The sequence below is a fragment of the Aythya ferina genome, assembly GCF_964211825.1.
Source record: "Aythya ferina genome assembly, chromosome: 14".
NCBI classification, from domain to species: domain Eukaryota; kingdom Metazoa; phylum Chordata; class Aves; order Anseriformes; family Anatidae; genus Aythya; species Aythya ferina.
Genome location: NC_140312.1, coordinates 7122081 through 7142215, shown reverse-complemented (window position 1 = coordinate 7142215; position 20135 = coordinate 7122081). Strand labels below are relative to the sequence as shown.

The 20135-nt window shown below is 44.4% G+C and overlaps 2 protein-coding genes and 1 long non-coding RNA gene across 11 annotated transcripts; 1 reads left to right on the top strand and 2 right to left on the bottom strand.

Moving 5' to 3' along the window:
* Positions 1-222: 222 nt before the first annotated feature.
* Positions 223-8052, bottom strand: CNOT8 (CCR4-NOT transcription complex subunit 8). 6 transcript variants are annotated; one of them, XM_084536015.1, is made up of 9 exons: positions 7953-8052; positions 6137-6397; positions 5900-6015; positions 4625-4826; positions 3196-3389; positions 2357-2518; positions 1986-2130; positions 1236-1346; positions 223-914 (listed from the first exon to the last, which is right to left on the bottom strand). In XM_084536015.1, exons 4-9 carry the CDS (start codon positions 4739-4741, stop codon positions 765-767), a joined length of 879 nt encoding a protein of 292 aa, XP_084392141.1. In that variant the 5' UTR covers positions 4742-4826; positions 5900-6015; positions 6137-6397; positions 7953-8052; the 3' UTR covers positions 223-764. The 6 variants fall into 6 exon arrangements, with proteins under 6 accessions (XP_084392141.1, XP_084392139.1, XP_084392140.1 ...); XM_084536013.1 differs by having other exon boundaries at positions 5850-6015; positions 6137-6420; positions 7953-8022; XM_084536014.1 differs by having other exon boundaries at positions 5981-6015; positions 6137-6420; positions 7953-8021.
* A 25-nt stretch (positions 8053-8077) lies between these two features.
* Positions 8078-19761, top strand: FAXDC2 (fatty acid hydroxylase domain containing 2). 3 transcript variants are annotated; one of them, XM_084535995.1, is made up of 11 exons: positions 8081-8206; positions 8317-8434; positions 11203-11267; positions 11704-11751; positions 14536-14627; positions 14730-14833; positions 15574-15695; positions 16026-16231; positions 16931-17036; positions 18067-18233; positions 19396-19761. In XM_084535995.1, the coding sequence occupies exons 4-11, from the start codon at positions 11704-11706 to the stop codon at positions 19550-19552; spliced, it is 1002 nt and encodes a 333-aa protein (XP_084392121.1). In that variant the 5' UTR covers positions 8081-8206; positions 8317-8434; positions 11203-11267; the 3' UTR covers positions 19553-19761. The 3 variants fall into 3 exon arrangements, with proteins under 3 accessions (XP_084392120.1, XP_084392121.1, XP_084392122.1); XM_084535996.1 differs by having other exon boundaries at positions 8186-8206; positions 8403-8434; XM_084535994.1 differs by lacking the exon at positions 8317-8434 and having other exon boundaries at positions 8078-8206.
* LOC311444688 lies at positions 14517-19337 on the bottom strand. Of its 2 annotated transcripts, XR_014698001.1 has the most exons (4): positions 18981-19337; positions 18840-18898; positions 15557-15839; positions 14517-14667 (listed from the first exon to the last, which is right to left on the bottom strand). It is a non-coding gene; the product is annotated as an uncharacterized lncRNA (long non-coding RNA). The 2 variants fall into 2 exon arrangements; XR_014698000.1 differs by having other exon boundaries at positions 18840-19337.
* Positions 19762-20135: the final 374 nt, after the last annotated feature.

Genomic DNA, 20135 nt, shown 5'->3' with positions numbered 1-20135 from the left:
TAGCTGAAGAAGACTGAAGTCAGAATATTGGTCCTGTCAAGAGGTCCTCGAGCAAAGGTTAACTTAATCTACTTCCAGAACAGTTTATTAATGCCTGTAAGAACTAAGCCAAAGCCCAGCATGAGTCAAACCTGTACCATACAGAATTAGAAACTATGGAGCAGATCAAATCAATTCCAGTAATATCCATCCCCAGTGTTGTTAAAGCAAATCTCTGAATAGTTTTAACTGCAAGGATCATTTTTAATGTTATCCTTTCCGAAACCTCCGCAGTGATCAAAGGGAACAATTTCCACAGGCTATACAAAGATAAAAGAAGCGAACCATGAGGTGAAGCTGTGACCCTCACAACATGCAGAAGTTTTAAAATAAGCTTTCTAAAGCACAACTTGCAAATTCATGTGCATGTCTGTGTCCGATTTCATTGGATTTCCAGACCCTTAGCTTTACTGGATATTCTACTCTGAAGTCCTCCTTGCAGATTCTGTACAGTATAAAGAGGGAAAAAAAAGAGGTATACACAGTAGTTGGTGTCTTTTGCCCTTCGTATTAAAAAGATGGCAAATCACAAATGCTGGCATTAGGAATTCAGTCAACTCTCTCCTTCTGGTTTTCAAATGAAGATGCAGCTCTTCATTCAGCAAAACTGAAGGTCTTCTGCAGACTGTGTACTTTAGATGCCCTTTGAAACACGCTTAGGGAAAATAGTTGAGGACAGCAGCTGCCAATACAGTAACCATGTCCTGCTGAGGGGTACCCACTTGTCATGGCTGCATGTTGTTGATAATAGCCAAAATACTCATTTTTTCTTGGGCTGAGTCCACATCTTCATTTTGTTTCTGAGCCACTCCTGTGCCAAGGCCATACAATCGCCCACAATACTTTGCATCATCGATTGTATCCTCAAAAAACAACTGCAGAGGGGAGGAAAAAAAAAAAAGAGGCACAATTAAACAGTTCCTATTTCTTCCTAAACTGGAAAGCACCTAGCCTTAATCAAGGAGTTTGTCTGAAGTCAGCCACCTCTAGGATTCAGCTAGGGAAGTAAAATAAGGACTGGAAAGAAGCATGAACGGAAAAAGTGTGTGCCAATATCAACATTTTCTGTTACTGACATTTTGAAGTGTGCCAGCCACAAGGCTCAAACAAAAACCAAGAACACCAACGACATCAATTGTATTGGCACTGGTGGATAGGGACTGGAAGAAGAACCAGAAAGAAGAATAACGCACTACCTCCTTCATTCTGAAGAATGCCATTCCTGTGAGAAGAGAATCCGATCCTGCCTGGTGCTGTCGTCCAATTCGCTGCAAATCCAGCTGATCTGCCACCTCTTGAAGGCCGCCCTGCAGTGAAAACAGACCGGACTGTTTTGTACAAGCCCTGTCTTACCAAAATTGCCACACTTCTCCAAAGCACAGATTTCCAGCAACACACATGCCAACTGTGAGTGAACTCAAATAGTGACAACCATTAAAGAATGTAAAAAACTCTGCCTAGATTTAGGTACCTTGCTTTCCTGCTGCAGATACTCGAGATGACTGTGAGTATATATTCAGAGATTACAAATGCTGCACCTTTCCCACCCTTTCCTGAAACAAGGCTGTGATTCAGTAGATAAATTACTTTCTACCCTCTGAGTGTCTACCAGATAATGAAGTCATGCAGTAGGTCACACAAAACAAAATGCCCCACCTTGCATAGGAAAGAATAAAGGATACTGAATTACAGCTGTCCTCTGAAATTAGATACACAAGGTTATGCAAAAGTCCCCCACATGATAAACATACTGGTATGCTTAAAACTGGGAAGGCAGCATCTGCTAGATACGAACTTAGCCTAGGTGTGTATGCATGGCTATTTGCTTTGATACGCACTCCAGTTTAGCGATGATACGCGTAGCAGTTCTGTCATTTGCCTTATTCCCCATTTGCAGCACTGCTATCTATCTATCCATCACTTGTTTGCTGGGGAGATACAAGTACCTTGAGGTTTTTGCAGCTCTTCATTAAGTACTTCACATCGTAGATAGATGGAAAGAAAAGGTTCAAGATATGGAAAAACTCGTGTTCCTCTTCTGGCAACCTGGAATCTGTCAACAGCTTCACCATGTAGCCAAAGTCATAACCACTGAAACCAAAAACATACAGGAACTAGATAAACAGGCAGCACCTGTACTCATCAGTACTAATACCACATTTTTCACAAGAAAGTAGTTTTCAGTAGTTTGCTTTCTAATATCCTATAGTTTTCAAACCTTAACATAATCTGATATTCATAAAACTCCAGGCAACATGGAAAAGCAGAAAACCCTCTGAGGAAACCCCCTGAGCATCATTGATCACCTCCAACCTACCTGTGAAACGACAGCCATTTCACACTGTCACTAAGGACGACCCCTGAAGTCATGAGCAACTCAGCAAAATGCAGGGTATCGATCCCTTCTTCTTCGTGCTTCTGGAACTGCAGCCCAGAGCTTGCAAGGAGGTCTATGGAATCCTGAGAGTACATATCTTCCCTGAAGGAGAAAAGCAACTTTTTCAGAAAAATTCCCCACCCACTGCATTTTGAAAAACTGGAGTGACCATTAGGCTGTCTCTCCATACCTGTGTCTCTAGACAATTCATATCACATCACTTTCAATATCATCACTGCACCCTCCTAAATACGTAACAAGCTAATCTGCAATCTTAACTGGATTGCAGTTGAGATTTACACTCCCTTTAACAAGATTCATTCCCTTTAACAGATGTGACAATTCCACTGTTTTTTCTTTTAGATGCCAGTTTATATTTTAGCATGGATCTGCAAAGAGAGAGATTTTCCTTTTTGCTGCAAACAGTATATCCATGTCTTTTTAGCAGAAAGAGATAGATTTAATTGTTTAAATGATTATATAATATATAGAGACAGGTAGATACAGAAAGCGTACAAAGCTTAAGGCACACAGAATTACTGGGCACAGGCTATTTAACAAGGGAAAGGGTGTTAAGGACAGCATTTTAGCATGGCTTTGACTTCCAGAAATATTGCAACTCCTGCCATGCCAAAATAGGGTCCCATAAAATCAGTATTAGCATTTGAATTGTTATTGCCCAGAACCAACCACTGATGACGAACATACAGGCTTCTGCATTTCCCAAAGACAAGCACCACTTCAGCAGCAGAGAGCAGACTACTCCCTAGAAGACTCACGTGAGGTTGAATTTGAAGTTAAACTGCCAGGTGTTGATCCCAGAAGGATATTCTCCTTTCTCATTTGTGAAAGTGAGGCCCAGCTGGATAATTTTCAGAAGGTCAACATTGCACCGAAGGAGCTGATACTGATAATCGATGGAGCTGCGGAATTCACCAATCGGCCTTACAACAACCCCCGGAAACTCCGTGTCCTGGGAAAGAAAAGCAAATCTTATTTCATCACTTGTTCCACTAGGACTATGTTCAATTCCACACTTGCAGGTCTCAAATGCTGCATTCTGTGACTTCTTCTATAAAAATCACTTATTTTTTAATCCTGTTTCATATTCTATTATAGATATTAAACTGTTACAAGTGTTCTATCATTTCCACCTACTATATAAAACCATTATTTTTTTTTAAGGCAGTGATTGTCTGCTATCTTTGCTGAAACCCAAACTTTTAGACTATTTTTACTCTTAGATTACATCACATAACTTCTACAGCATACGCAAAAGCTTTCATAAATAACACAGTCCTGCATATCTTACAACATTTCTCTCTTGCCCAACATCTTTTTGTGTCCACTCCTACAACACAGCTAATAAAACAGGCGATGAACACTCTCAATGAGATGAAACAGAACAACAATTGAAGTGAAAGCTCATTTCCTATCAGTGTATGGCACCAAAAGATTCTATTTATTTGCACAACTTTGATCTACATTGGATTCTACAGACTCTGAGGTGTATTTTTATGCCACACTTTTATAAGGGACTTGTCACGTCTTTAAGTTCAGTATCCCCAATCAAAGGTGGTATAACTTAGGGTACCATAACTAAGAACATGTATGTAACTAACCAGCTCCTGCCAAGTGAACAGAGGCTATTAAGAGCGGAGATTCCTCCCAACTGGAGGATATTCTGGCCTTCTTAAATAAAACTTCCTGGAACACACCATCCTATCTACAACCAGAACATTTTTCTTCCACAAGAACCAACATCTGACCACACCAAGAAGAGGCACTCCTGCTAATGAGCTGTCACTGGCAGGTTTCTTGTCCTACAGTTCTGCGTCAGTTTCCATAGCCAAAAGGGGAAGGAAATTCAAAGGACAAATAGGGCAGCAGAACACTAAAGACTTTGTACATCTGACCCATTCCACTTTCTGTTCCATAAACTAACACACACTGAATGACTAAATATTAAATTAATTCAGTTGTTTCAGGTGTTCTGTCTCTTCCCTGCCTATCAATCAAGCTGAACGGAACACTGCACATGCACCACATTCTGGAAACGAACATAAACGGCTTTCTGGTTTTTCACCACTTCTAGCTTAGTTAGATCAGGAACAGGGGAAATCATTTCTTGCCCAAGAACCAGCTTATTCCCCCTCCCCACCCAAAATCCCTTCACTGAGACAAATAGGTCAAGTATGAAACATTTACCATCGCGATGTAGCTGTAACTTAGCACAATCTCTCGAATCTTCCTCATCTCCTCTTCCAGGTTGTTTGCCCATACTTCGCAGATAACCTGGCTGTTCTCTGCAGGGGCTGCTGGCATCTTGCAGCAACCAGGGCAAGGACAGCTGACGAGCTCCGATGGCAGGGCAGAGCTGCAAGCTGTGCGGTCTGATCAGTGTGCTGTGCTAAATAGGAAAAAGAAACGGTGTTTCACATGAAGGAAGATCTACGTGAAGGAAGCAGGGATCTGGCAGAGCAGCTCACGGCCCTGTTTGCACCTCCCGATAGCCTGCGTGAAGTTTATTAGAGGATTTGGGTTTTTTTTATGAGCCTGCAGACACGGCGAAGGAGAAGCTGAGGTAAAACCCGCGGGGCGCACAGGTAACAGCGCAGCTCCCGGAGCCCCTCACCCCAACCCACCCCGTGCTGAGGCACCCGGCAGGCCGCTGGGCGAGGCCCGGCCTCACCCTGAGGCAGAGCCGGGCCCCAACCGGGCCCTGCCTCCCCCACAGCCCGGTTACGGCCCCGGGAGCGCCTCGGGGCGGCCCCGCGCCACCGGCCCGGGCCCGGGGGGGGGCTCCCGCGACAGGCCCGGGGGGGCTGCGGGGAGCTCGGGCAGGAGCCGGGGGAGCTCCGAGGGGTCCCTGAGGCGCTCTGAGGGGTCCCGACCCCCCCCCTCCCCCCGCCGCTACCTGCCCGGAAGCCGGGGCCGGGCCTGTGGCGCCCCGCGCAGGCGCACTCAGGGCCTCCCGCCGGGGCTTTAAGGCGGGATTTCCGCCTCGCCCTGCCGCCGGGTCTCGCGAGAAGCGCTGGGGAAAGCTGAGGGGAGCGGGCGCGCGCGCGCCGCAACGTGCCCTGTGCCGCGCGCCCGCCGCGCGCGCCTGCAGGGGAGGGGAGTTGGGAGGGAGGAGCGCCGCGCGGGGAGCTGTGCGCATGCGCAAAGCCGCTGCCCTTGGGCTGAGGCGATGCCGCGATTCCTCCCCCTCAGGCTGGCGATGGACTCGCCCGGCGCTCAGAGAGCGCGACGCTTGGGCGAGTCCAAAGGGTGCGGGTGGGGGGGGGGCAGAGCGGTGCGGGCCTTTGTCACCCGGCCCGGCCCTGCCCTGCCAGCGCCGCCTCGCCTCAGCGGTCTCTGTTCCGGCCCCGTGTGGCAGCACTCAGCTGCTTCTGCCCCAGACACGTTATTTAAGTCCCATTAACACCAAAACTTCCCCAAAACAGCCCGACACAGCTTCTGGTGTCACGCTGCTGCCAGCACCGCCACTTTGCGGGCTGATGGCAGATCCGTGATTGATCTGGAAGGTTCTCTGGTCACAGCGCTGCCATCGTATTGCCTCACCCTCAGGCTGCCAGCCTCCCCGGGCAGGGTTGCATCTGTTAAAAACAGATTACACTCGTCATAGTGCTGCAGAATTACTTCTGCCCACCATTCGGGGTCAGCCAGAAGCCTTCACTGACTCAGCTGCCTGCTTACCAATCAGATAAATAAAAGTACCTGGAAAAAATACATAAATCTTGGTATCTCTCGCACTCCAGGCACAGTTCAGTCTCCCAGATTTAGCATTCATGCCTCAGCAGAAACGTAGATGTAAAAGGAGAGGGTTTTTTCTGGACACTGCTCTCTATCAAGCGACCTTGATGCTGTCAGCATCTTCTGAGCTCTGTTTTGATGCCACGTTTATCTCTGTAGGCGATAGTTCCCATTTTGCCTCCTCAGCTCAGAACTTCACTCAGGTTGTGCAAGTCACGCAACATGCTAAATTGGCAGAAAGGTATCACCTTTAACAGAGAGAAGTTATTTTATGAAGTATCTGATCAAAAAAAGCGTTTCTACTAAGAGAAAATCAGAATTTGTGCATTCCTCAGAGCTGAGCCTTGGCAGGGATTGCATTAACTGGAGGGTTTCTGGTGACGGTACCAGTTTAGGGCCCAGGCTAACCAACAGAAGCAGCTTTCAGGTTACTGCTGACCTGCACTAGACCCAGACTTGCTGCAGCAGGTAAATTAAGTTTACATCCTTATGACTAATGCTCTAATCTGTCTGTTACTACTGGGCATAAATCTTTCAGATATAACCCGTGTCTGAATAGAACAGAGGTTAAAAAAGAACACTGAGGTCTGTGAAATTCACGGGCTTATCACAGTCTTTAGCATATTGGATGAACAGCCCTCCCAGTGCAAGATCAAGTCCAAAAAAAGGACGGGACAGCGTTCATTCTCCTGAGATGCCAATTCCCACTTCCTCCTCGGTACATGTGCAAATAGTTTGGAGGAATTGCGTTGCTCCCTGTTGAGTCTGCTGTCTACAGTAAATAACAATTAGTAGCAACAGCTGAGAACTAAAAAAACTCCCCACCAGGGAATTGATGCTATGAGTCAAGAGAAAGTGGCGATGAAAACAGCAAAGCTTCTAAATCTGAAATGAAACAGCAGCAAACGTGTACCATACTGATGACACACAGCACTGGTTGAGGGGGGGGGAGTTCAGGAATATTCCTTCAAGAAAAAGTTAATTGATAAAAATATAGATATAATGGTAGGTCCAAGAAGTCAGGCAGAGACAACTAGGCACCACCACTATTCGTGCTTGCATATCTACTATTGTGCTATGCAGCATTAACTACTGCTAGCTTGAGATGTTGCTTACAACAGCATATATTGCTTCACACATGTATGGCCTTGCAAAGCTAACCGTGAGGGAGAGGAGATGGTCCTTGTCTTTCCTTGAGTGGAAAAATAAATCTGGTAACATATATCAAGTAACACCCTCACTTATTCGGTTGGACTAGACGATCTTGGAGGTCTTTTCCGACCTTAATGATTCCGTGATTCTCAGAGTTTAGTTCATAATAGGACACTGTATATTAGATAAGTAGTAGATTAGGGCCACATCTGCATAATAAAGACAAATACTACTGCAAATTACATCTTGCAATACTGTAATTACAGACTTTACGGTCTGTAAGCATATTTAAACACAACTGAGCCCAAGCACATTCTAACCTATTTGCGTCTCATCCTTACAGATAGAACCAGTACCTGCAACTGACTGAAGACACTATGCAGCAACTCATGGTGAAATCTGTAGTTAGGCCAACACAACGAAATCTTGGACTGCTGTTTTTGGCCACGATCCGCAGTAACCCTTATGCTTTTAACAAATACACCTTTGACTCATTCAGTTGCACTGGCATTAGCTATTTTGTGCTTAAAACATGAGGTAGGGCATTGCAAAAACTATTTATTTTTAAGGTGTATCTGCCTTCTTTATTCTCAGACACAGTCATTATCTCTTGGTGAAAAACCCTTACCTGCAGAGATGTATTCTGAATGCTGAACCGAGTGACAGCATGTGCAGGGAACGCTGCCAGTACTGCCAGTGACATGGCCCTGGCTTCACATGACTTGTCTGGGAGGGGACAGCCAACTCCTGCCTGGAAACACACCCCCAACTCCTTTGCCTAAACCCTCATAAAGTTTCCGCAGCAGTAGTGAAAGGTGAGGAGTTGAACTCTGGGCTCTGGATAAACACAAAGGACCTCTCCTAGGCTACACTTAGCAGGAGGTAAGCAAAGAGCGGGCAGCCAGAGCTCAGGGGCATAGTGGCTGGAAAATATATGATTGAAACTCTGAAGAAATAATTAAAAGGCAGTGTCATATGTACATTTAAAATAGGAACGGTAGTTGCCTTCAAATCTGTGCACTGCTTGGCACGGTAGGAGCCCCACCAGACACATCTAGTCTTATCTCTCTCCATACAGCGTGGCTGATATGCAACTTCAGGGGTGACCAGGTAGGTTGTCCTTACTTTTCTCCTCTCTATAGGTTTTGTACTTTCACAGTCGTACTCTTATTTCTCCTGGGCAACATTTCCACTGTCTATGTACTACAAAGGTTGATTCCAATGAAGTTCTAAAGTAGAAGTTTCAAGCAGGAAGGAAAAAAATACCAAACAACGGGGTTGGCAGCCAGTCCATCACTGCAGACAGTTATCCAGCTGTACCTGACAGCAGCAGGACTTAGCTGGTGTCAGAAGGATGCGATGCAATAGGAGACTGGGTACAGTACAAGGAGAAGCAGGCGCTTGTGCAGTCTCAACTTGGGACTATCTGGGCATCAGGAACTGGAAGGGGACAGCAAAGATGGGACTTGAATAATAATGTAAACTTTAAAACAAATGTAAAAAGTATGGCAGTTCCTTTATTAAAGCTGTGTAACTGTTTATTTTATTCCAGATTATTTTATGGATTTTAAAACATGACTTAGACAAACTAGCCTTTTCTGATAGTTGAAATGGAAAATACAGTGAAAGCAGATCTGATACACAGTTGTTGGAGAAATGATAAAATACATAGAAAAAAAAAAAAAAGTTTGTATTGGAATTCTTTACTGCCTGGTGCCTGTTTCCCTTTTGCCATTAAGAGCATGATCAGAAAAACAATTACATTTACTGCAGGATTTAGAATTTGGTTTGATCAGATTTTGTGTTAACTAGATTGAAAAAAAATAAACAGAGCCTTTATTTTCCATAGCACTAGTTCTATCTAATGCTAGCAAATAACTGCAGGCAGCTGAGGTCCTCGCTGTTTGCTTCGGGGCTGTGTAATATGCCAAAAGAGATCAGTGCCAAGTACTTGGAAGGATTTTTTTTGTTTGCTGAAACAGCCGTGGTGACATGAATGCTTTTGTTTATGTACTTGGTGTATTCTGAATCAGAAAAGATATTATCCAGTGAAAAAAGGGGTAGGCAATGAGATGCTGGGCAAAGATATGGTCCATCAAAATTTGTCTTGTTTTAATATAAGTAACGTAAAATTTTATTCTGTAAATGTGACAGTAAAGGTAGCTGACTGAGATTTGGGGGAGAGGAAGGGAGGAAGGTTAAGCAAATACGTTTCAAACTAGAAGGCTTTGCCCAACAAAGACTTCTATCATAATCTGATTATTTTAAAAAGGAGGAGGACTAGAAATGCAATTACAATTTTAACTCCTTCCAAACTAACACCATGTGAGACTCAGTCAAGCACTGGCTCTTTCTCTTCCCAGAAACTCAAAGCAGAGTCATGCTCTCACCTGTGCTCTGCTCTTTAGCCTTTGACATGCAAAGATTCAGCAGGGATTGAATCAGCACTGCTGTATGGTGCTGCAAATAGTAACTGAGATATCCACCTCTCTAAGATCTAACGTCTATTACGAGATTATCTAGGAGTAGAATAATCTCTTTTATCACAGATAACTACAGCCAATACTATTTTCTGTACTGCTGTAGCAGAATAATTCAGTGATGCTGTTTTCAGCTCCCTGCTGGGTGGTTGTAGGGAAGACAGGGAGGTGAACAGCAAAAGGACGAGGGATGCAAGTTATAACAGGGGAAATTCTGATGAGATATTAGGAAAAAAATTACAGTAAAGGTAACACTACAAACACTACAACACATTTCTTGGAGAAGCTGTAACATCTCCATGCATGTACTCAAAGGTCAACAGTTCAAGGCTCCAAACAACCTGATCTAACTTTGGACTTGGCCCCATACTGAGCAAGGGGTTGGACCAAGGGGTCCAGAAGTTATTTCCAACTGATGTTGTGATTTTAAGTAGTGAGGTAGAGCATCCTTGAAGAATAATGAGTGTTAAAACAGGGTCTGGAATAGAGCAAGGTGCCCAAGAAGTAATGGATTATTTGACTTATTACAACTATTAGCAGTGTTTTCATAGAGACAGCAGGCACACCTGCACCGAGAGGACCTGTGTGACAAGATGGGAACACACTGCACATTGCATAACAAACTGCTTCATCATGATCAGGAGGTCTTCGCAAATGAAGATAAGCTCAGTTTGTCCCGTGGCAAATTATTTACCCTGCTCTATTCAGACTAGCAGGTTGCTTGTTACTGTAACTCTTAGGCATTCTGCATCAGATATGTTAGAGTCCCACAATATTTTATTAGTAAGATTGTGGCTGGGAAACTAGATATAATGGGGAAAAAACATACAAAAAAGATCTCACAGTCTGGCTCTAGTAGCTCACAAAGTCTAATAGAGGAGCTCTCGATCTGGGGAATGACAAGATGTACTAGGACATGGGGACTTCCCTAACGCATTCTGATTTTAAGCAATAGCACCTCTCACCCATTTATTTATTTTTTTACTTATTGGCAAAGGGAGACAACATGAAGTTGTTTGTTTTAAGGTTGCTACCAAAATTTAGCATTTCCCATTGGAGTATTTGCAACCCTAGTGTTGACATAGAGGGCTGGGAGTTGGGGCTTGTTGTTTCCAGTGTCAAATCACTTTTTGTCTGATTTCTTTTGTCTTCCCAGAACTGTTTAACATCAGTAGTAAGCAGAAAAGGCCTCACCTTTTTCTGTCCATGAGTAAGCAGGAACCCAAGCAGGAAAAAAGTGTCCAATTTTTCTGTCTCCTGCCCATTGACCTGCACACTAGCATGTTGTAGGGAAACAAAGCTGGAAATGCTTGTAAATAAACAGAACTGCATTTGGAAGACTGTACCCTGAAAGCTATCACTAATCCCTCTGCTCCTATGATGGTTTCTTTTTGGCAGTGCATTCCCCCTTTCTGACAAGCTGCAAGAGGAGCACTCCCAGGAGGCCTGCTATCATCGTAAAGGTAATAGAATATCATCTGTCTAATGAATCATTTTCTGATTTTCATTGTACCTTAGACAGGTGCCTTTGTACCTTCTCTCCACTTTCCTTTGTTACCTTAGGTAACACAGTGTGCCTGTGTTTGAATATTCTTCCAACTATGAAAAGCAAAATAGATTAAATTCTGCAGTCCTCAGTAAGCTGTCACTTACACTATTAGACTTGATGTGTTCTGTTCATAAAATACTAATACACATTGGGAAATATGGGAGGTGTGGGGACTGTAAGACTTAAAGAGCTCGGTTTTGTGCCATGGACAAAAATGAAGGAGGGACAGAGCATAGAGGGTAACTATTGTACAGTTTTGCAACTGAGCTTGAAGTGATTTGCTACGGTCAGCATTGTGTTCTTCCACCCTCCAGCTGTACAAAGTTCACTTGTATCACTTCTTATTTCAGATGAAGAGTGACTCTGGATACTCCACCATGGCTGCACAGCAGAAACAGGTAAAGACTCAAAGTTCACCTTTTAAAGGAAGCGTTTTGCAGGTGCTTTGGAAAGCTGGATGTGTTGAATAACCTCCTAAGAGAAGTGACAGACAGATATCAACACTCCAATCGCTTTAACACAACTAGGAGTTCATTGCTCATCACTACAGCAACATTTTCACATTTTTTCACTTCCAGTGCACCGTGGCTACAGCACTATGTGGTGAAGGGCCTGTTACCTCTGCTTGTATGGCAGGAGACCATGACCCTCTGCTGTAGCCAGCAGCTCTGCTACCTAGCCAAGCCCAGTGTGGTGGGCCAGCTGAGCAGAGTCTTTCCCAGCTGGTGCACCTCCTTCTCTTTTACCTTGCAGGCAGCAACCCTGTTCTGCACTTAAGGAATTTGTCACCTTGTACAAGCCCTTTAAGGGCAACGTCTCAGGTGATCAGTGGAGCAAAATTTGGAAAACGCTGTGCCGGAGCCGCTGGCATGAAGAGAAACAGGGTGTTAGCACTTGGACCTGATGAACAAGATTTTTTTTTAATGTAAACTTCTCTGCTTCTACAGCTCATGTAATTATACTGTGTGGGCTTCAGTCACGTAATTACTTCCTCACGTGCAATAAAAGCACAGTCTCAAAACAAGACAGTTTCTGTCCAAATGGCTTTTAAAATTGCTTAAAGAGTGCAGAGCTGTGGCTGCTGTCTTAAAGCAGGGCATACATGGTCTCTGATGTGTATTAGAAGTTATTAATATTTGAAATGATTTGAGATCTTCTGGCTGGAGGATGCTAAAGAATCTGAAATATTATTCGGTCTAACTAAAAATTCTGACTTCAAAGTTTTTCTTTGGTATATTCTTTTGTCATCCTATGAAAAAGAAGGATTTAAAGGATACAATTCTGTTAAAAGGCTCAGAAACGTTTATAGCTTTTAATATTTCTTTCTAAGAATACCTAGACGGTATGCCAGGGTTTAAATATTAAGAAATCCGTATCTTATATCAGTATACATTAGGTGTAACATGGATACAACTGGAAGTCTGAAACTTGAGGGCAAACCTCCAGCCCAAAATTGAGCATGTACTATCTGAAGCTGGAATAGATGGCTCTTTCACCAGCCTTGCATTTTCAGTTGAGTACACCTAGCCATAACGCTGGCAACTGAATGTATTGCTTCAAATACAAGCCTACAGGGTTCACAAACATGAAGCTGTAGGGCAAGAGTCCTGTAAATTACTTTCTCCCCAGTTGCTAATGTGATAAAAACTGAAACGATAGGAACAAATGTTTGTTTTAATGAGGAAAGTTTCAGTGCTAATGAGCAAAGTTCTGTCCTGGGACAGATAAACACTGCTGACAAGTTCTGGGCAATGATTAATATTCTATAGCTGTTACAGAATCTTAAAAAAAACTCTTCACACTGAAAGCTATGTCGAGAGGGTTTCCCTATATTGCATTGCCCTACACACACCTGCATTCAACATGCATTAGTATGCATTAGTGAGCTGTCTCTCATTTGGCCTCTCTGACAGGAGACAAACAGGACAGCAACTATGAATCATGCTATTTTTACTCCAGTCTGCTTTTGCAGCTAAACAACACAGTTAAAAAAAAAAAACAGGAAGGACAGAACAAAACACTAGCTGGTTATTATGCTATAGTATTTTAGAATTATAATTTCTTTTTAAATCATCCTGCAGGTAAATATAACATGTATTCACCCAAGAAAACTCAAACTAAGATTTCTGAACTGCACAACCAATCTGGGCTATGTTAAGACAGTTAATTATATATTTGTCATATAATTGATAATCATTTTTGCATATTTAATTGTTCAAATATATCAAATACTGCTTTTTGAATATTCTTATTCCTAGAATCAAAAAGTCACACTGGTCTGATTGCTTTGTGTGGTTAAAATCCGTACTGTCCTAGGAGTCCTGTTAACACCACAGGTGCCATTATGCTGTACACGGGGATATTTGTTTAGTAGGTAACACTTCCATGACTGAGAACAGGAATGTAGTGAACTTCATACTTCTGTGAAGTTGTGTATTTTAACTTCTTGTTATAGGGCAGTTATTCTGTACAGATCACACATGGTACCTTCTAGACAAGTTGTACTCCCAGTACTAGAATCAAATTGTATCTGTGATGGGCTGTATCTGCAAGGCAAAGTATTATCCTCTGTTAGACCTCTGTTACAGTTAGAGGGGAAAAAAAAAAAGGCTAAGCTTCTTCAGAAGCACTCTTCAAAGCTAAGAAAAAAGTTGAGAGAAGTGGTTCTGAATTAACTGGAGCTATTAATCAGATCACCTGACCATAACAGTTCTTCATTACTGCTGGAGGATAGCGTATTGGATACTGGGAGGGAGAATAAACTGGCAGAGTGAGGGAGATGTTGAGATGGAGCACGGTTCCTTACCCCCAGGTCTTCCATTGCTACTGTTCTGAGTTATCCAGAAGCCCTTTATATTACAGTCCTCCAGGTACTCAGAAATATACCCAATAAAAATGGGGAGGGAAAGATCAGTGGCCCATCCTCTCCCTTTGATTACACCAGAGAAATTCCACGTCAGTGACACTTCAGGGCTCTGTGAAGACATCAGGTGGATGTGGGTGAACTCTCCCCCCCAGTTACACACACTACCCCAGAACAGCCTGGTTACCGCGTTCTTTAGAATCTGTAAAGCAAAACAGACCACCGTGGGACCACCTCTAACCCATGCATTTCAAGTACAAGAAAGCCTAGCACGGGGCCCCACAGCACATACTTAATTACTCTTGTTGCTTGCTCACAGGAAGAGAAGCTCTGGGACGCCGTGAAGACCTCTGCCATGGTCCTTGGTACAGGCCTGCTCATATTCACTGCCTTCGTGAACTCTGCTTCTTGGTGAGATTGTTAGAACAAGGGGGCTTGAGGAGAAGCATTTCTGTGGAGAGGGGATAAGCAGATTGTGAAAAGATAAGTCACTAACAACACTTACTCCCACAGGTATGTACAGAAGATCTGGGAGACTTCAGGCAATTTCTGGCAAACAGCATGGCTAAATCTTTACAACCTGTTCGAGGGAAATGAATGGTCACTCTTCCTCTTTGGTGAGTTACTCAGATTAACAACCCTTTGCTGTACAAGGGCACATATTGTATTTAAAATGGGACATGGATGTTCCATCCCAAACTGCCCGCTTTCCCTGCTGAAAAGCACACATTGGCTTCAAAGCCAGCTGTAAGTGACAGTGCAACGGTGCCGCCTCTGGAGTGGCTCCTCATTAGACCTACTACAGGGATTAAAAACCTGATCTTTTTGCTGCTTCTGAAAGTACAGAACAGCTTCCCTGTGTAAACATACTCTCTGCTCCTGTGAGAAATGAATGACTCAGTAGAACTAATTACTGAAAATTAAAGTTAAATTAGTAAATTTTACGCTCGCCGTAGTGTACAACCCTACTCTGTCTGTGATTAGCAGTTGGTGAACAGGCTCGGTAGGGATGTTGCAAGGTCCTAGGAATCAACTTGATCTTATCCAATGTGTATTTAAAAATAATGCGTGACAGAGGTTCCCCAACCTCCTAGAAAAATCTTTTCTTAGCGTGTTGTGGCAGGTTTTAGCCTATGGGGCATTTGCGCAGTTTAACCTCCTCACCATTCCCTAGATCTTACTTGGGTGCCAGAACCTACCCATATTCCATTTTAAAGCATCACAGGGCAGGGATTATGCACCTGGTGTACTTAGGTCCAAGCAAGGTTCTCTGGATACTAATCCACTGTACATTTTTTCTGATTTAGCCACAGCTCTCAATGTATTCACACATCTCTGACCTTTCCTCATGTCACAGGGGCTGCGTTGGTTCCTGCCCTTGCCTTCTGGTGCTTCAATGGAATCCTTATGGTGGCTGATGTAACAGGAAAGCCAACTTTCATTACTCGGTATCGCATTCAGCTGGGCAAGAATGATCCTGTAAGTAATTGTCACTGTGCGTCTTCTGCTGGCTAAACACTTCCTGGAGTCTCTTAGGTTAGGAGAGGGGAGAAGAACCAGTTATGCTTTTCTCTTCCAACCAGATAGGATTCAAGGAGAGTCAAGCTGAGTCTTGTATATCCACTGCAGAGAGGAAAAATGTTCTTGTAATTAGGCTCTGGATCAGATCTTGATAGATTGCTTGTTAAAAAGTTGACCCCTAAACTAACTAATACAAAAACATCCTACAAATCTAAAAGCTCTTTATTGTCCCTAATCAAGGACCCAGTGCTTCTGATGTAGCCTCAAATCCTGACTTCTTTTTTGCAGGTGGACACAAAAAAATTGCGACAAGCCATCTACACAGCGCTGTTTAATCAGTTCTTTATCTCCTTGCCCATGCTTGTGCCCATGTTCCGTGTCATGAAATGGTGGGGCAACACCTTCAGCGAGGAATTACCCACCTTCCAGTGGTTTCTTGTCGAGCTGAGCATCTTTACCGTAACTGAGGAAATTCTCTTCTATTATTCACATAGGTGAGCTGAGCACTGGAACGGGACTCGGTGGTTTGTCCCTCTGCCTTTAAGGTTATACCCCTCTCTTGAAACAGCAATAGTCCTAGGCCACCCTCTTCCAACAACCTTGTATTTGTATGGAAAACTCAGGTCCTGAAGCTTACTTATAAGTTCCTATACTAGGGAACATCCATACTACATGAGGCTTGGCTGCTGCAATGCTGCTACAGTAAGCAGAAACGGATAAAAACTACAAATGTGGAACAGGTTAGAGATTCAGGAATAAACTAAACAGCTTTATACAAAAGCTGTTAAAAAAAAAAAGCATTTGGACAAAGGCACAAAAAAAAAAAAAAAAAAAAAAAAGGAGGGCCATTTACTATTCTTTCTCTCATAGCTGCCAGTAGGAAAAGTCAAAACAGCAAAAAATACAGTGAGTCTTCCCCTAAGGGGAAGGTTTGAGTGAATTAGTCTTTCAGAGACTTGGATTTATGGGATGTACTTGAACTTAAGTTCAACATCAACCAACAGACACTGAATCCATTGAACAAGGACTTAATGATGAAGAAAGAGAGAAGCCAGGAGTGCTGCACTCATTCCCAGCTGTTATAAAATCCGTTTTCAAGAGGAGACGAGACAGGCCCCAGGAAAAGTTGTAATGTTACTCTCTGTTCCTTTCTTATGGGGCTCAAAATTTATGTTTCTGTTTTCTTTACTTAGGCTTGTTCACCTGCCCCTCCTGTACAAGCACATTCACAAGAAGCACCACGAATGGACAGCCCCCATTGGCGTGGTCTCCATTTATGCTCACCCATTAGAGCACATAGTAAGTGATCTCCTCATGGTCACCTTCCACTTCCTGCATGGAGTGTGAGTTCCATGGGAGGAAGAGGAGTGGTAAGAGACAAAAAGCAAATGCTTCCTTAGAATCTTCTTTCTAAGAAGAGGAAGCTAAACTGCATTTCCAAGAAGTCTGGCTGTGGAAGTATTGCAGTGCCTGTTTATACCAGACTCTCCTAGCTTTAAGAGTAGAGAAAGAGCTGGGAGCACAGATTGTGCTTTCAGCAAGAAACGTAACATTTACACAGGCTAGGTTACTGCATGGACTCAATTCTGTCATTATTTTCATGCTGGTGGCTGGAGTCAGTGCTTGCAAACCCCCCTTGAGTGTCTCCCAGCCTTGCTCCAGCCAAGACTTCTCACAAAAACGCATCCCGCCTTCAGAAGATTCCTCTAAATACCACCTCCTGTTAATAACAGGACTGGGCTGCAGCTTCAGCTCTGTGAATCTCCCTAACTGGCAGCCTTTGGGTAGCAGAGGAGCTTGTTAAATCCAGGAGTCAAGCTGAGCCCCATCGGTGCAGTAAGCTTCGTCTGGGCCATAGCAGCTACCAGTAGCACTGGTAGGACACAATGAAGTGCTGCACCTGGGATCATCACACCACTACTCTTGTCTGCTAACGTCCATAGGCCAGTGCCCCCTTACAGCTAGGTTTCCCTAGAGCAGCTTCATCTTTTTTCCAAGAAGCTGCTGAAATTCTCACCTCTGACTCCAGGGTGAGGTACTAGAACCATGCTGCCCTCATACCCCTGGTTTGCTCACATGTCCAAGTTTTACTACTAGCTCAGGAAGCTTGTACTGTGACTATGCTTCAGAGTGAGTAAAACTCAGTTGGCTCAGAGCAAAATTATTTCTTTGGTGCTAATTATGTACTTTTAGCAAGATGTTTGCAGAGGGATATGCCCTTTGTGCTGTTTGCAGAGAACTAATGCACCCCAGCGAAACAATTTGGCTCCTAGGCGAGAACCTGCTTGTTGTGGACCCATTAACAAGGCAGTTTGCTTCTCATTTCCAGCTCTCCAACACGCTGCCTGTCATGACTGGCCCGATGATCATGGGGTCCCACATTGTTTCAATCGCAGCGTGGTTCTCCCTTGCTCTTGTAACAACCAGCATTTCGCACTGCGGCTACCACCTGCCCTTCCTGCCGTCGCCGGAGTTCCACGACTTCCACCACCTCAAGTAGGTCCCCGCTTCCCTTCCCCCTCCTTCCTGCGCCCTGTCACTGCCGACAGGCAAAGCTCCTTTTGGAGCATGATTTGTGTATAAGCAGAGAAGCCTGTGCAGCTCACCTGCTGGCAGACCAAAATCAGTTCTCAGAGCAGTTAAACAGAGCTTTGGTCTCACCGGGTTCCTGCTGACTTCCCACCCGACTGCCAGCCACCTCGCTGACTTCTGTGCTTCTCCATCAGCTGACTTGGAGACCTCCAAAGCACAAACGCACAGCTGAGGCTGGGTGGTTCAGGTTTCCCAAAGTGACATGGGAGGGAAGCAGACAGTGCTGGACTTCCCCCAGCACAAGTGCAGACAGTTCTCTGCAAGGCTCTTCCTGGAAGCTCAGAAGACACCGCATATGATCTAGATTCAAGGCAGCAAGGACAAATCACAAAGCAAAACCAAATCTGCTGCAGGAGCCTCCCTGTCTGTCCCTTTCCTATACACAGGGATTAGCAACAGTGATCAGATAACACCTTGCACAAACAATCTCAATTAACCCTTCCTGGCAAAGACTCCCAGCCCCCTTTTACACAGGAGTATCGTTTCAGTAGGTTGTTCAGGGATACATACCAAAATCGTGGAAGAGTTGTCCCCATCTGCCATACTTCTTCGAACGCAATTTGCTTCTCCTGCAGAAATAGAAAATGGGGATCGTTCTGTTGCAACCTAAGCGCAGGGCAACACCCAGAACCTGGAGCCAGTTCTTGTTACCAGTCATTTCCTCTGCAGCTCGGCTCATGTCAGGACACGGATCGCCGCAGAGCTCAGCTGCTGTCTGGGCAGAGCTGTGCCAGCATCTGCAGTGCTGGAAGCGCGTCAGCTCCACGTCTCTGGGCAGCCTGGGCTGGATGCACAGACATGGCGAGGTGGCTGCCCCACTGCTCCCACAGCTCCGAGCTGCTGTGGGCAGGGACTGGTGTTGTTCGGCGTCACCGTACCTGGATAACGAAGCAGCAGGAGGGGAGCTGCATAGGTTTCACCCAGGTTTCATTAGGGCTGCAAGGGAAACTGGTACAGCAGCAGCAATCACACGGATGGCTTATCAGGGCCCTGAAAGAAGATAGAAATAGGAAGGGCAAGGTAACCTCAGTAACTTCCAGTGCTGTTTATTCTGTTTGGTTTCCAGGTTCAACCAGTGTTATGGTGTCCTGGGAGTACTGGATTATCTGCATGGAACAGACATGGTGTTCAGACAAACCAAAGCCTACGAGAGGCACAGGGTCCTCCTCAGCCTCACACCTCTCTCAGAAAGCATCCCGGAGACACCCAAGAGGGCAGAGTGACCTCCAACCCTGCAGCCTGCATTCTTGCAGAGCCCAGCGACAAGGAGAGCTGGGGACAATTCATGCCAAATAGTACCTTAATTGGGAAAAAAGTTACTGGGCACGAGTAACAGTTCCCAAAACTGAACTGAAACATGCAACTTGAGATGACCACAGTCACCGCCTGTTATTTTCTACCTAAAGCGTGAAAAAACTGCTCTAGAAAGCTATTTTTAAACTTGTATTGTTTCTTGGTTTTAGCCGCCTGCACATAAGCCACATGGTTTGGGGGGTTACTGAATCCTCATTAAGGTTATAACACAGATCACATTTTGGCCTCTTTCAGCAGCATTGTGTGGACATACCAGGAAGATCACTACGGCTATATACTGTAGGAATTACAACCACTGTTCCTCTGAGACTTAGTGTTACCCAACCTCAGACGGCCTTGCATGTGGGCCTTACAAAAAGTCAGTGAAGCCATGGCTCTAGAAATACTCCCTTACACACGCACACAGGCCTGATTTGCCCTCAGCAGTTTTTCATTATGCAAGATAGAAGTGCATCTGAGGTCAGGGCTGTCTCGTCCTCATGGCCACTCCAC